Source organism: Eumetopias jubatus, unplaced genomic scaffold (assembly GCF_037043125.1).
Source record: "Eumetopias jubatus isolate StellerSeaLion01/CBP00866 unplaced genomic scaffold, mEumJub1_p1.0 scaffold_3, whole genome shotgun sequence".
Taxonomy (NCBI): Eukaryota; Metazoa; Chordata; class Mammalia; order Carnivora; family Otariidae; genus Eumetopias; species Eumetopias jubatus.
In genome coordinates, this window is record NW_028274809.1 from 12,464,914 (window position 1) to 12,479,428 (window position 14,515).

At 47.1% G+C, this 14,515-nt stretch overlaps 2 protein-coding genes across 3 annotated transcripts in view; one reads left to right on the forward strand and one right to left on the reverse strand.

Annotated features, from left to right (window-relative positions):
- COL4A4 (collagen type IV alpha 4 chain) overlaps positions 1-2,031 on the forward strand; it is a 102,573-nt gene extending 100,542 nt beyond the window's left edge. Inside the window, exons 46-47 of the mRNA XM_028105283.2 lie at positions 1,113-1,399; positions 1,768-2,031. Of these exons, the coding sequence (XP_027961084.2) occupies positions 1,113-1,399; positions 1,768-2,031 (551 nt within the window). The remainder of the gene's footprint in view (positions 1-1,112; positions 1,400-1,767) is intronic.
- Positions 2,032-10,198: 8,167 nt separating this feature from the next.
- The window catches only part of RHBDD1 (rhomboid domain containing 1), a 119,339-nt gene continuing 115,022 nt past the window's right edge, over positions 10,199-14,515 (reverse strand). For both annotated transcript variants that reach the window (XM_028105226.2, XM_088021533.1), the window contains exon 7: positions 10,199-13,910. In XM_028105226.2, the coding sequence (XP_027961027.1) occupies positions 13,816-13,910 (95 nt within the window). In that variant the 3' untranslated portion in view covers positions 10,199-13,815. The remainder of the gene's footprint in view (positions 13,911-14,515) is intronic.

Below are 14,515 nucleotides of genomic sequence, written 5' to 3' on the forward strand. Positions count from 1 at the left end.
CTCAGGCGCCCCACTTGTCCATTTTCATTAGTAGATTTGTAAGCCGCAGGGACTGATTTCAAGTCAGGAGTTTACCCAGGTGCTGGCAGACGCGGACTCGCCCAGATGGTGATGGTTGGGTGGTGGGCGTAGCAGGGATGTGACAGCAGGGGGCGCTGATGGAGGGGGAGCCTCCTCACGGCCCTCACTGGGCTCTGACTCCGGCTGTTAGCAGGGGTGGGCAGGAGTGCAGGCCTAGCTGTGGCAGTTGCTCACAGGTCATTCCCCGTTGGGCTTAGCCATGGCCCTTCCCAGTAGAGGGCCTGGGGTCAGGGGGAAGGAAGAAGTAATGTTTAGTATTTTGGCTCTTTTACTTCTCGCCTCCTCACAGCCCCCTTGCCTGGCCTCTGCTCCATCCGTCTCCCCCCACCCTGGTCTAGCCCGAGCCTCCTCATAAAGCTCTGCAGAGCCCCGGGATAAAATCTAAGCTCCTTACAAGACAGACAAAACCCGCAGCCTCTGGTCTGACTTCTCTCTGGACCCCCTGAGACACACAGACACACAGACGTCCTCCCCCCGCCCCCACCACCACGGAATTCCTTTGATTTCTTTGAGCTCCACACTCCCTCACCTCTGGCCCTCTCTCCTGCTCTGTCTCCTCCTCTGAATAGTCACCATCTTCAAACCTGGCCAAATCCCGTTCGTATTTCAGGTCCTAGCATAGAATCATTCTTCCGGGTATCCTCTCCGGAGTCCCCGTGAGCCTGCCTTCTCACTCCTAGGGCTGGCCATGCTGTGTGTTCACTGCCCAAATGCCCAGCCATCTCCCCAGCCAAGCCAGGGCGTGAGCTTTGTGGAGACAGAGCTGGACTAACCGCACCCCTCCAGCGGCTCGGTTCGGTTCGAGAGGGAATGAGGAATGAATGAGCGAATGTGGGCTGGCCCGGGGACCAGGGAGGTGGCAGAAACGGTCAGGCGCGTACCCTGCGCTCCCCGCCTGCCACAGAAGCGGGCTTTGGCAGGTGCATCTGGGCGGCGGAACGCGTGGCTGCGGAGGGCGCGCGCGGGCAAGGTCCCTGCGCACGGCCGGCCCGGCGCCTCGCCCACCACCTTGCCTCGTGTTCCCTCCCAAGGGCTGGCAGGGTCTTGCCTCCCCATGTTTAGCACGCTGCCCTTCGCCTACTGCAACATCCACCAAGTGTGCCATTACGGCCGGAGGAACGACCGGTCCTACTGGCTGGCGAGCGCCGCGCCGCTGCCCAGGACGCCGCTGTCGGAGGAGGAGATCCGCCCGTACATCAGCCGCTGTGCGGTGTGCGAGGCCCCGGCGCCCGTGGTGGCGCTGCACAGCCAGGACCAGTCCATCCCCCCGTGCCCGCGGACCTGGAGGAGCCTGTGGATCGGGTACTCGTTCCTCATGGTGAGCGCCTGCATGCCCCCCCTTGCCCCCCGGGGACTCCGGGAGCTCTGCCAGACTGACAGACAGCACTAGGACGTGGGGTCGTGAAGCCTACCCCAAACCCTAGCCTGTCGAGATGCGGGGCCATTCCTTCTTACTGACGATTTGGTTGTTTTTTTTTTTTGTTTGTTTTTTTTTTAATGATTCTGCTAGGGTGTAGACATTGGATTTGCCTCAGTCCCCGCAGAGAAAGTGGTTTCATATTGTGTCCCCCACTCCTTTCCTTGGTGGATCCCAGTCAGCTATTCCTGGGAGCCCTCCACATGGCACGGACTGGGCCTGGGGTCGTCTGCCCATGTCTGAGCCCTAACTCTGTCTTGTCCTGGCAGCACACAGGGGCCGGGGACCAGGGAGGAGGGCAGGCCCTCATGTCCCCTGGCAGCTGTCTGGAAGATTTCCGAGCCGCACCATTCCTCGAATGTCAAGGCAGGCAGGGAACTTGCCACTTTTTTGCAAACAAGTATAGCTTCTGGCTGACGACAGTGAGACCTGACTTGCAGTTTTCCTCGGCACCCTCACCGGACACCTTAAGAGAGAGCCAGGCCCAGCGCCAGAGGATCAGCAGGTGCCAGGTGTGCATGAAGCACAGTTAGAGAACCCACAGCTCGCCGACACGTGGCCAGGAGAAACTTCCTCGGGGTCCCCGGGGCGCCCAGGCTGCGCTAAGAGATTCATGGTGCTCATTTCAGACTCCGGTTTCAGCTGCCCCTTCCGTTTCTGTGGTTTTTCCCACTGACCTCTCATCCCTTCCTCTGTTCAGGGCAGATTAAGCAAATGTTCCTCTTATGGATTTGTTTGGACCTACCAATCTTGATGAAACCCAGACATCCTTATGTTTTTGAGGATGATGGAAGAGCCAGCTTTATTTAAAATGATGCTAATTCACAGGAAGGCAAAGAGATGATAAAGGCCAGATTACAAATTGCATTACTGAAAACTTCACTCATGGGTTAATAGCACCTCAAACAATTGAAGTCAATTATTCTGTAATACAGTGGGCTTCCGGATGAATTTTTATAGGAAAAAAATAAATAGGCCGACAAATGAAACTAGAAAGTAGAGATTTCCAACATCTCAAAATGATTTCCTCTGTAATCTGTTTCCCCATGCACTTTAAATAATTGTAAAACCATGACCCTAGAAGATGTAAAAAAAAAGAAAGGAAAGAAAGAAAGAAAGAAAAGAAAGAAAGAAAGAACCCACACAGCCAGTGTTAACAGTTCGTTTCAAAGCAGAATGAATCATTATGCCAGGAAGGACCCCAGTGGCTGGATTCCGGAGATGCTACATTAGCATAAACACATCACAGATGAACATAAAACGGGTTCTCTTCTGCATTTTTCAGAGAATGGAAATGCCTACTTTGGCAACCCTTTTTGAAAAGTAGCATTTATGGAAAAAAATATATTCAATAAGGGATTAAGAGCCTTAGAGCTATTAATGAATATTAAGGCAGTGATTCACAAAAATGGACTCCCCATTGCAGTGAACTTCCAAACAGACGGCATTTGCCCAGTCGGGGTCCAGCTAGTCTTCGGTGTGTGCACGCTAATGGGACTGAAGCCACATGGGGCTCACTCAGATGCACCAGCTTACACAAAGCATCCTGCTCCCCTCCCCAGGAGTGCCTGCAGAGCTGCCTCAAACGAAGCCTGCCACAGACGCTTTTCCTCCAAAACATAATGGCATTTCATACCGGGAAGTGACAGAGCTATCATTATGCACTTGGGAGAAAAATTAAGGGCCGGCTTAATTAAACTTAGGTAAGAAGATTCATTTAAGTCATGGTCACCCTGCCAGGAAGATATGGTGCTATTTTAGAAAAAAAAATAAAATAAAAACAACCTACAATTTGCATTTTATGTGCCTGTTACTGGTTTTTACAGAAGCATCTTGCTTTTCCAATTTTAAAAATTTCTTCTATTTTTTGTCAGTATTGTACCAAGGCAGCGGTTTGACATTTGGTATTAATATTTTCTATAAAAGTTTAGAAGATATGTCAATTTAGAATGAGCAGTTTTCTGAATAGCAAAGGATACATTTCCTATTCTGATAGGGATTCAGTGGTCTAATCCTAAAAATCAGAAAGCTTGTTGGAAATAAATTGGAGGAAACCTGCCTTCCTTATTTAAGAACATGTCATTTTAGAAAAAAAAAACTAAACAAATTTCTCATGAGCAAGTGACACTCATTTTCGTGCTTAGTTTCAACACGCTTAAAAATAATTGAGAGAAGAAAAACGTAATTAAAATTTTGTTTATAAGATGTTTTCCTTGCCAAACATTGATTAGCAATGAGCTCTTATATGTAGAACACATTTCAAATGAGCCTTGTTATGGGCTGTTCCCGGGATGGCAATTTATTTTAATACTTTCCAGTAAAAAGAAAAAATGTACATTTTAAGGTGAAAACAGAGTATTTCCTAGTTCATTTGACCCATTTATTGATTGTTTTTAATCGTGCTATGGCATGTTACGTATTTTTGAGCCCCTGAAATTAAGCCAATTTCAACCTCATTTATAATTACACTTTTCTGTTTCCCAAGTTTTGTTATGTGTTACCAAACGTCAAGCCTTCTAAAATTTCATCTTGTTCATTCATGAATTTGGTCTGAGAACATTTTCTGGGAAGAGATAAGGGTGAGAAATAGAAAGTTAGAGACGTACCTTGCTTGCTGAAGTATTTTACACACATTAGAATATTATCTTAGTACGCTTGCCAAATATTATCTTAGTACGCTTGCCTTAAAACACAGGCTGAATTAAGTGGGCAATTTACTCCATGGTGAGCCTGGGATTGTGTTTGAGACTGATTGTTCAAAATACTGATTTTGCAAGAACCTCTCTCTAAATGCTGCGCAATTGTTGCCTTCCGATTTTGGAAAATTATTTTAACTGGTCTAAAGGGCAAAACTGTGGAACAGATAACTCCTCGGATTAGAAGACCCTGCTTTCTTCACCTGGTTAAATATCAGTGTACTTTGAAATGTCCTTTCTCTCTGAAGGATGAACAAAGCTTAGTGGTAGCTAATCCATGACTGGTGATGATCCTTATCAAAATTTCCTTCCCAGGAAGCCTTTCCTCCACCTCAGTTAGAAAGCATATATATTGTCCAGTGGGCATTGCTCTGGGTCACGCGGGGGAGGACGGGATGTTTCCTCCTGGGTTCTTATTCTCAGTGAGTGGAGCCCCATCCATACAGGTGTCCAGGTACCCAGGTCTCCGTGCTGCCAGTGGTGGCATTCCTTGTCCTCTCGTATTTCCCAGACCGAAACTCAGAGACCACTTCCTGTGGATTGCCACCTTCCCCTCTGGTCTCACAGTGCCTTAATGCAGCCTTTGTCTTTCCCCCATACTTTTGATGGTAAACAGCTCCCAACTGAAGCCTCCACTTGTCAAATCCCAGTCATTTCTCCAAGATGCAAACTTGTTCTTGTTTCTCTTTGGCTTAAAAATCTTTCAGTGTCTCCTGTGCCTGTGAAGTCCAAGCGACTTCCGGTGGGGTGACAGGCTGCCTGCTGCTCACCTGTGCACACAGCCCAGAGGCCTGTTCCCAGCTCTGTGGCCCGGGTCTTGCTCTTTCTCCCAGTGATGTCCCTGCTCAGGGAAGTTCCCCTGGAACACAACAGCTTCTTTACAGACGGAATGAGCTGGAGGGGAGGGGTGGTGTGAATTTCCCCAGGGAGCCTCGGACTCCCTTCCACTGCTCCCAGGACAACAGATGGGCCAGGCCACTCTCCCATGCCCCCTCCTCGCCCCGGTAAGGTCCGCTCACACTTCCTCCATGCTCTCTGCTCCAATGCAGGCCCCTGGAGGGCAGGGCCAAGCTTCACTCAACTGTACACCCAGTGCCTACACAGAGCTGAGTGCATTACTGACAATTCTGCTTTCAGTGACAGTTCAATAAGTACAATTAGGCATTAGATCTGTGCATGCAGGGCTCTCGTGGACAAAATGGTAACAAGCATAAACCATTTCTTACTTCAAAATATGTGAATGTGCCCACAGATCTGCACACCCCCCATCTCCTCTTAACAGTTGCTGACAGAAAGCCAACTGATAAGCTGTAACGCTTACCCCCTCCTGAAATATGGCTTACTTTTCCAAAACTGAAATTTCGGAAAGGATAAGATCCTTGAGCTTTGGCTGAGAGAAGGCTCTTCGCTGAAATGTGACAAGACTAAACTCATGCCGTGACCCGTACTCCCTCATCACGTGAGAGCTTCCTAGTACAAGATCACATCGATGAAGTTTGTATACATGTTTTCGGTGCTTAGAAAAAGAGTCAACGGAATGGTCCACTAAAACTGGATTGTATCAGATTTTATTTTGAGGCTCTTGTAGATTATAATAAAGCAAAACCATTCTGTGCAGTCCAGGAAATTGCATTAGATTTGTTTCGATAAGCTCGCCAAATGAATTTGATAGTTTTTACTTTTATTTTGTACGACTGCAGGAATAGTGGGAAAATGTGGACTTTGGAGTTGGTTAGAAGCTGGCTCTGTCACTTCCCCGCTGTGTCACCCAGGGTGCGTTACACCTACTCTCTCAACCCCATTTTCCTCATTTATAAAATGGGACATAACACCTACTCTTACATCGAAAATTAAGTTAGATTATACATCTAGCACATAACAGTCATTGCGCATTTATTCTGGTCACATCTTCTATTTAAAACAATTTAATATGAAAAAAACATTTCTTGGGTTTTTTTCCATAGTAGAATTATATTATGATTCTTACAGGGCATATAAATTACTGATTAGAAGTATTATACCTGGCAATTCTTCGTGTCTTTGGGAATGTTATTTTATTTCACTTCTCAAAGTTACTGTAACCCGCCCCCCCGCGCCCCCCCCCCCCATGCACGCACAAAATCACAATTTCCTACAGGGACATTATCAGGAAGTTCTGCAGGGGACAAGACAATTGACATTAAAAATCAGTACTCTGCAATTGTCACTGTTATTATCTGCCAGAGACTCTGCATAATGCATTTTAAACCACCAAGGCTGGCTGCCACATCCATGTGAAATGCTTGAATTTTATGGTGCTTAAATATTTAATGATTCATAGGAAAAAATGTGAGATGTGTCCAATAAATTGCATCCCTCTCTCTAACCTATGGTTGTAAAGTATAAAGATTTTCAACCATGTAACACTTGCAAGATACCTGGTCTGCTATTGTCACCTAAATCTTGGTTGTATTATAAGTTATAATATTGTTCATTATATATAAAATTCTCTGATGACCTCCAAAAACAACTGTGTTTTATCTGGTACATTTATTTTCTTTCAACCCAAAGTAAGTTGACTTTCTGATGTACCTCGCTCCTACTGTGGCTCGTTTTGGAGCTGGCTTAGTGGGGAGAATGGGTTACCTGGTCAAGGTATAGACTAGGGGGAGAAGAGCATGGGCAGAGTGTAGGAAGTGCCCCCTTTGAGGAAAGGATGGGATTAGGAGACTCTGGGAAGTGTTGGCCACACACAGTGACGGGGCGGGTGATGGACAAGGAACCAGGTCTCAGGGCCAAAGGGTCTGCATCAACCCCTGTTGAGTTGCGTGGGTAGTAGCCCAGGGGCTCAGTTGTCCTGCAGACCTCAGTGGTCCTACTAGTTGAAGGAGAATGAGACCACCTGCTTCACAGGGTTGTCCTGAGGATTAAAAGTTAGAGATACAACTACAAAGAGAAAAAATGTAAGGTACTGTCACTGATAACCAAAGTAACTGGAAGTTAGGGGTTAGGCATTGATAGTCAATAACTTTTCATGGAGAAAGAACATTTAGCATTTCTTGAGCACCTGCTAAATGACAGGAACAGTATTAACCCTGTTGTATGTGCTCCCCCCAACCTCCCAACTATCCTATTTTACAGACAAGAAGACTGAAGTTTAGGGAGAATAAGTAACTTGCTCAAGGTCACAGTCAGCACCCAGGGGAACATGAACCCTGGTCTGTTACTAAAGATTGTGCTCTTCCCCATTAAATCATCACCTCCCAGAAGCTTCCCCATTTGTAGGTTGGCTAGTAAATGAAGGGTCTCATGTAGACGTCACTGTGAACCGTTGCTACCACTGGAAAGTCCCAGGTCATGGATCCTTAGGCAGGCTGCCCAGCTCGATATGGAGACAGTCTTCAACTGTCCTTGGAGGGAGGGAGGTGGGGGAAACCAATGAGGGCAGAGTGATCTGGGGGGAACCCAAAGGCCCACTGTATCTCAGGGTCTGCTGAAAACTGGCCAGGCCTCCGGAGCCCCTGGATGTCCATTCCAGTTCAGCCATTCAGGAGAACTCTGAGTTGGAGAAGTAAGTATCTGGAGGTCCTTCCCTGGAGGCTCGGTCACTGTGGCACCAGCCAACTTAGCTGTTTTTATTCTCCTCTTTGCCAGCAAGGCACTTTCTGTCATGCATTATTCTGGGCTCGCATCCTCACTGATAAAATACCTAAGCTTTATATCAGCTAACCGTGCAATTCTCAACCAGTAATCATTTTCATCTCTTTGTCTGGAAAAAGTAAGACAATTTTAAAAATGAATAAAAAGCTTTGGTCGCCAAGTAGCCCCTCTGCTTTACAATACATACAATACATGGGGATCACCAACCTGTGAGCACGTGTGCAGGCTGGCTCCACCGTTTATGCTGCTCTCACGATAAACCAGGAGTAACCAGCACCTTGCACATCTAGAGTACGTCAAGCCAGTCTGGTTCAGACCCCACAGCTGCCGTGCACAAGTACTTGTGAGTGGTACCTTGTGTGCAAGAGGGAGGTGGTGTGTGGCTGCAAGTAATTTCTTCCCCTTGAGCTCCCTTCTGCTGAGACCAAGCCCTCTCTTTCCTGCTCCGCACAACAGAAACAGCAGCGGGTGCCGCCAGGTACTGGCTGCTGACCCTGGGTCCCTCACCTCACCCTTCTGAGCCTCGGGATCCCGGTTGAAAACAGGGTGCCTGGTTCTCGGACAGGATGGTTGTCACAATCCGAGCAGATAACGGATGATCATCTCTCTCACTTTTTTATTTATTTGGGAGAGAGAGAATGGAGGGAGGAGCAGGAGGGACAAGCAGACTCCACACTGAGCACGGAGCCTGGCACGGGCTTGATCCCGCGACCGAGATCACGACCTGAGCCGAAACCAAGAGTCTTGACGCTTCACCGACTGAGCCACCCAGGCGCCCCCTGATGATCATCTTCAAATGCATCTGTGCACACTGAAATTTGAGAAGGACTTTGGTGCCTATACATATCTACTTGAGACCAGTTTTTTTCTTTTTTTTTTCCCTTCCCCCTTCTACCTCCATATTCTCATTATTTTTCCCTGGTGATGAGAACCATTAAGACCCACTTTCTTAGCAAATTTCAAGTAGACAATACAGTGTTATTAACTATAGTCACCGTGCTGTTAAGATACGCAGAAGCCATTTATCTTGTAACTGAAAGCTTGTGCCACCATCTTCCCATTCCCCTCACCCCCTGGTAACCACCATTCTATTCTGTTTCTGGGTTGGATTTTTTTTTTTTCTTTAAGATTCCACACATAAAAGAGATCATGGAGTATTTGTCTTATTTCACGTAGCATAATGTCCTCAAGGTCCATCCATGTTGTCACAAATGGCAGGATCTCCTCCTTTCTCATGGCTGAATAATACTCCGTTGTAAATATATACCACATCTTCTTTATCCATTCATGCACACGTGGGACCTATTAAAAGGCAGATTATTATTCATTTGGTCTGGGAACAGGAGTCAGAATTTCCAGTGAGTTCTAGGTGCTGCTGGACGTGCTGGCCCAGGGCCCTCACTCCGAGTAGCCGGAAAATTGGCCCTGGTGCTATTCTTTAATGAGATCCTCAAGACCTTGTTCAGTTGTTTTAAGAATCATCTGCTACTACTAAGGACGTGCAGGATATTTTTAAGTTATTGATGGGGGGGATCTTACAAGAGACCACATCTCAAGGTTAAAGTCAGACAGTAACTTTTAAGGACCTCAAATAAATACCAAGAATCTATGAAGTCACATACTTTGATTTGTTCTTGCTTTTAACACTTGCCTCCAGATACTACTCTGGGTTTTCAGGAGGGAATAAACTGAGAGAAACAACTTCATCACTTCCTGGCAGGAAGCTCAGCCAGTGGGTGAGCAGCTTGTTTCAATGTTTAGGAAAGGGACCCGCATCAGTTGTGTTTACAGGGAGCCATGCAGTGGGGTGCTGTTTCTCGGGTTCTGCTTGTGCGTGCCCCAGATTCCAAGAGCCTCTTTAAGCCACATGATACTATTGATCATCCCAGTCTCTTCCCAAGCACCAACATGTATTACTACCAAATTTAATGATTTCTACTGGCCATGTTCTAGTTTTCGCTGATAAAGCATAAATCACACGTCCAAATCGGCCAGTTCATTTCTGTCATCTGAACAAGATGTCGAGATCACTCTCCCCTACCCCTAAATAGAAAGAAAAAAAGTTAGTATGGACACATCAAAAGCATTCCTGCAAAGTATAATGACCTGATTTGGTGGTATACACACAGAGGCCTCAGTGATATTTTTTGGACGTACTGGGATCTTGAATTTTGTGCCATGACGTGGGGTGTGTCTTCAGACAGACTCATGAGGGTGGTGATCCCTCCCCACCTTCTGATCAGTAAAGCGAGCTATTTTATGAAGGCTGGGAAAAGCCTGAAATTCTTTCTAGGGGCAAATCCTTTCCTTCAAGTTATTCCTTTCTTGATGTGATTCAAGAAAACACCAAAAAACCACAACAGTATCAATTAGCAACATGCGTATCTTTTTATATGTGCCACTGGTGATGGTATCAATGAGTTTGTTTCAATCCACAGGCATTTATTGGTTCTGAATTCCAGACAGAGCATTGCTCGAGGTACTGTGAGGAGGTACACAGAAATGGCCATGGTCCCTGCCCTCATGAAGCTTACAATCTAGAGAGAAAAATTCTCTCACTGCAGGATACCTAGCAGTTCCAAGAGGCTGTGGAAACTATGACCAACAGCCAGCAAGAGCAGTAGATCACTCTGGGCTGTGGTATCTGGGGGCAGGACGGGGAGGTCTGCATGGGCTGAGAGAGAGGAAAAGACTGTTCCACGTCAAAGCACCTCACAATTAAGTCATGGGGTTAGGGAAGCTCATGCCTTAGACGGGGAGACCCGTGAGCAGAAGTGCGGACTCTTGTTACGGATAACCGGGAATGAGGTCGAAAGCTTGGCTGTTGAGTTTGATCTTCGTGCTTTGGCCAACAGAGACAATAAAGGGTACGGAGATGATGAGTGCTCAGCACAAGGGTCAATTTTGGAAGATGAGCTTAGCAGAGTTGGCACAGCTGACTGCAGAGGTATTTTAAGTATCGAGTAGAGCAATGAATTGAGACATGTTAAGGTCCTCTAAGTAGAGAGTCTGTGGTTCTAAAATGCAAGAGTGGGGCAAAAACAAAAACAAAAACCAAAAAGGCCAGGAAAGGATCGTAATACCTCATAGGAAGAGAAGGAGCTGTATATACAAGGTTTGATAAAAATGACCAACTGAATACAATTCTTTATTGAATACTGAACCTCTCAAGAGACACGAAGCCTGGGAACGAGGCAGCCAGGGCTGCCACACCCTGTCTGTCTTACAGGCTATTCTGGGTGGCGGGTCTCATCTCCTCTATGCCCGCTCCCGTAGTGGCACAACGGGTGTCAGATACGTCGGCTGGCCCTGCTCCTACCAAACCCTGCCACTCACTGCAGGCCCGTGCCTCAGCAACACACGGCTCAAAGGATGGAGGGAGCTCGAACTAGCAATGGAGGACTTTGGAATCACAGCCAGTGCACTCGAGGCCATTACAAGCCACTGTAACGGTTCCCTCAGCTTCAGAAAGATTCTGAATTGAGAGGTCTCCTAAGTGGGCTGATCAGAACCAAAGTATGGCGACTGGATGCGTAATAGACAGTCAGGAAATTGCTATTAACCAAACTACCAACCAAATTTTAAAAACAGCCCGAAACCCTTATTCTCTCTTAGAGGTAATTTGTCTAATACACTTGCTTTTGTTCGTCTTCCTCCTCCCAATTCCAGTTCGTTGACATAAGTGTGGGGATTCCTTATTGCAGGAAAAGAAAATTAAGATGGACACTGAAAATAATAAGCATTGGTCACAGGCCAGTCTATCAGCAACAAAGTTAATTATAAATGATTTCCAGAACATCTTCGTTGTTGCGCTATTTGGTTTGTATTTGTAACTAAGATGACCTTTCCCACATCTCTGAAGTTGAGTGATGGTCCACTCCATAAATAAAGAAGGTGTGCATGTTCTATTACTTATACCATACAAAGTCCAATTCCGGTGTCTTTGCATCTATTTGTTTAGGAACAGAGCAAGGAGCTATTACTACTGGACTCAACAGCCGTTAAGAAAAATACTTCCAGATATAGTGGTTGGACTTGAATGTCATAAAAAGAACAGTTTGGGAAAACATTCAGGGAGTGCGTCCCTGGAGCCAGGGCTCCTGGTGGCAGGGGAGAGAGGGACAGTGCATCAAGACACAGTCCATGCTCCCCGGGCAGAAGTCACGCTTTTGTGTAGTTGTGCACAACGAGTAACAGGGCAAGACCTCAGAGAAGACAGTGTAAGAATCAGGGGAACTAGGAGAGAAATGTGGAGAGTCTGGGAGCGAGAGAAATGACATTTAACTTGAACATTTTACCATGTTGAAGGCAACCAGACTCACAGACACGACTCATATTTCAAACAAGCTGCGTGTAGCTTCACATCGATTATAAATGATCCCTCGGAGCTCAGGTATCCCTGTGCGGGTCAGAACACACCCCAGGACCTGAGGGTTTTCTTAGCTCATCTGGATGCAGGTGTCAGAGCCTCTCCCAGAGCAATCCAGATGAGAAAGTGGATACGAAACCGCATGGGTGGTATGCTCCAAGGTTGTCAAATGGGTACAAAGAAAAACTGAGAAAGTCGTGCCCCCAAAATGTTAACCTTGGGTACCTATAAATGGTGAGAATATAGCTGATTTTAATACTGTACATGTATTTATTTTTAGTTTTTATATTGTGAATCTTCTCAGTGCAGACATAGTACTTATTAAGTGTATTTTCCTGATTATATAGTTCTTGCTTTATTATTACATAAATCAGTTTTCCTGATGGCAAACGCAATACACATACATACAAATACACACATCTGAAAAAGACTGCAATATAAAACTGTAAAAAACCGGAAAGCAAAATCCTATGTGCTCTACCCCCAAAGATAACCTCAGTTAACGTATGGGCATATTTCCTTCAGGTGTTTGCTTTGTGCATATAGAAGGCATATATATTACTTTCATTATCAGAAAACTAGATATAAATGCTAGGAATATAAATGAAAATAGGAGGATCCTTTTCTGCTTCCAATGCTCTTTAAAAACAAATGTCTCAGTGACAGTAAGACAGCAGAGAGATCTGACTTTGTCTTTTTATTCATGGAATCCAAGCACCAGGAGTGACCTGGACGGTCTGTGGGCTGACGCTGCAGGGGTCCTGGGCCCGGACAGGACAAGTGGCTGTTACCGTGGCCATTTAAAAGGCACTTTTTATGAGGGAAAAAAATACCTCCTCCGGAGGGATTTCTCAGTGACCAGCCCACCAGACGAGTTTGCTTTCCTCTGCCTGTCGCACCTGTTGGCTGCTTCACTAACACAGGTCACAGCTCTGGGAACCTGTCCTGTCACCGGAGGGGCTGTTGTGAGCCCCAAATGTTGGTGCCACCTGGCATCTAACATTGGCCTCCCCACCTGAGATCTTACCCAAGCTTTTTCAGCCAAACCATAAAGGCAGAGCACATAAGAACGGAGAGAGGATGCAGTGAGCGCCACGCAGACATAGGGGCGCAAGGAGCCGGGGCGCCTGGGCAGGGGTGGCCACCTCATGTTCCCGGGAGGTCACCAGGGCAGAGTGTCAGGAGGCCCAGGGATGGCTTCTCAATTCCTGCCAGGCTGAGCCGGGGCGCGCCGGGCATGGGGGAGTAAGTACAGGGGGGGCTGATCTTCCAGGCTGGTGAAAGTCACGGTCTTCGTGGACGGAACAAGGCAGGGGCACCACAGAGCGAGCAGCAGGAGAGAGGCATGTGGAGGAGGCTGGTGCCTACGAGGCAGAACCGCCCTTCTGCATGTGGGGCAGATGGGGGGCAGGAGAAGGGCCGCTCCCCGACAGCTGTGAGCTGCACCCAGAAGGCTGGTTTCAAGGCAAGTCAAAGTGGCCGTGCACGGAGACCCACAGCGGCCACGGGATGGCAGGCCAAGGCCGACAGCAGAGCAGGCTGCACTCGGCTTCAGTGTGGAGTTGGGGCTCGGGGGACGAACCACATGGGCAGTAATCCCGCAACTGGACCCCTCACTGGTGGTCAAATCTGCGCAGCCGCTGCCTTCTCATTTCTTCTTCTGCTGAGAGATGGAACCCGTAGGGCGGGGGGCTTGGCCCGCTGGTTCCTGTCGGGAGAAAGCACAAGGGAAAAACATCAAGTGCTACTCATCCATCGTTCTGGCATTTACAGGGCACTGCTTCCGAGGATTTCAAGAGGGAAGAAAGACTGATGGCTTGGGTGTCATCTTTATTTTAGCATGAAGCAGAAACATAACAAACATATTTCAGCCTCCACTGTCAATACTCAATTTCAACATCAAGTAAATATTTTTGGTGTGGTCCAGTCTACGAATCTAACCCACTCATTTCGAAGATTCTTGACAAAACTCCCCACTTTTATTTTTTTTTCCATCATGCTTTGTAATTGACATCATCTAATGTCTACAAGGTCCCCAGGGCTTATTTATTTATGCCCAGAAGTAACTCGTTGCTGTTTCTAACTTCCCTACCAAGTATGCAGTTTGGTGTCTCTTCCTCAGTCCCGGGTCCTCCCTTTTCTTCCCTCTGCCCTGCGGCCTCCTGCAGCCCCCCACGCCCAGCCCAGCCAGACAGAATCACGTCTACTTGAAGCACACACGCACCATGGAGTACCAGGGGCCACAGAGCGGAGGCCCCGTTATCGTGATGACCAATATCTGGGCAGGCAGACAAAAATGCAGGCGTAACATCT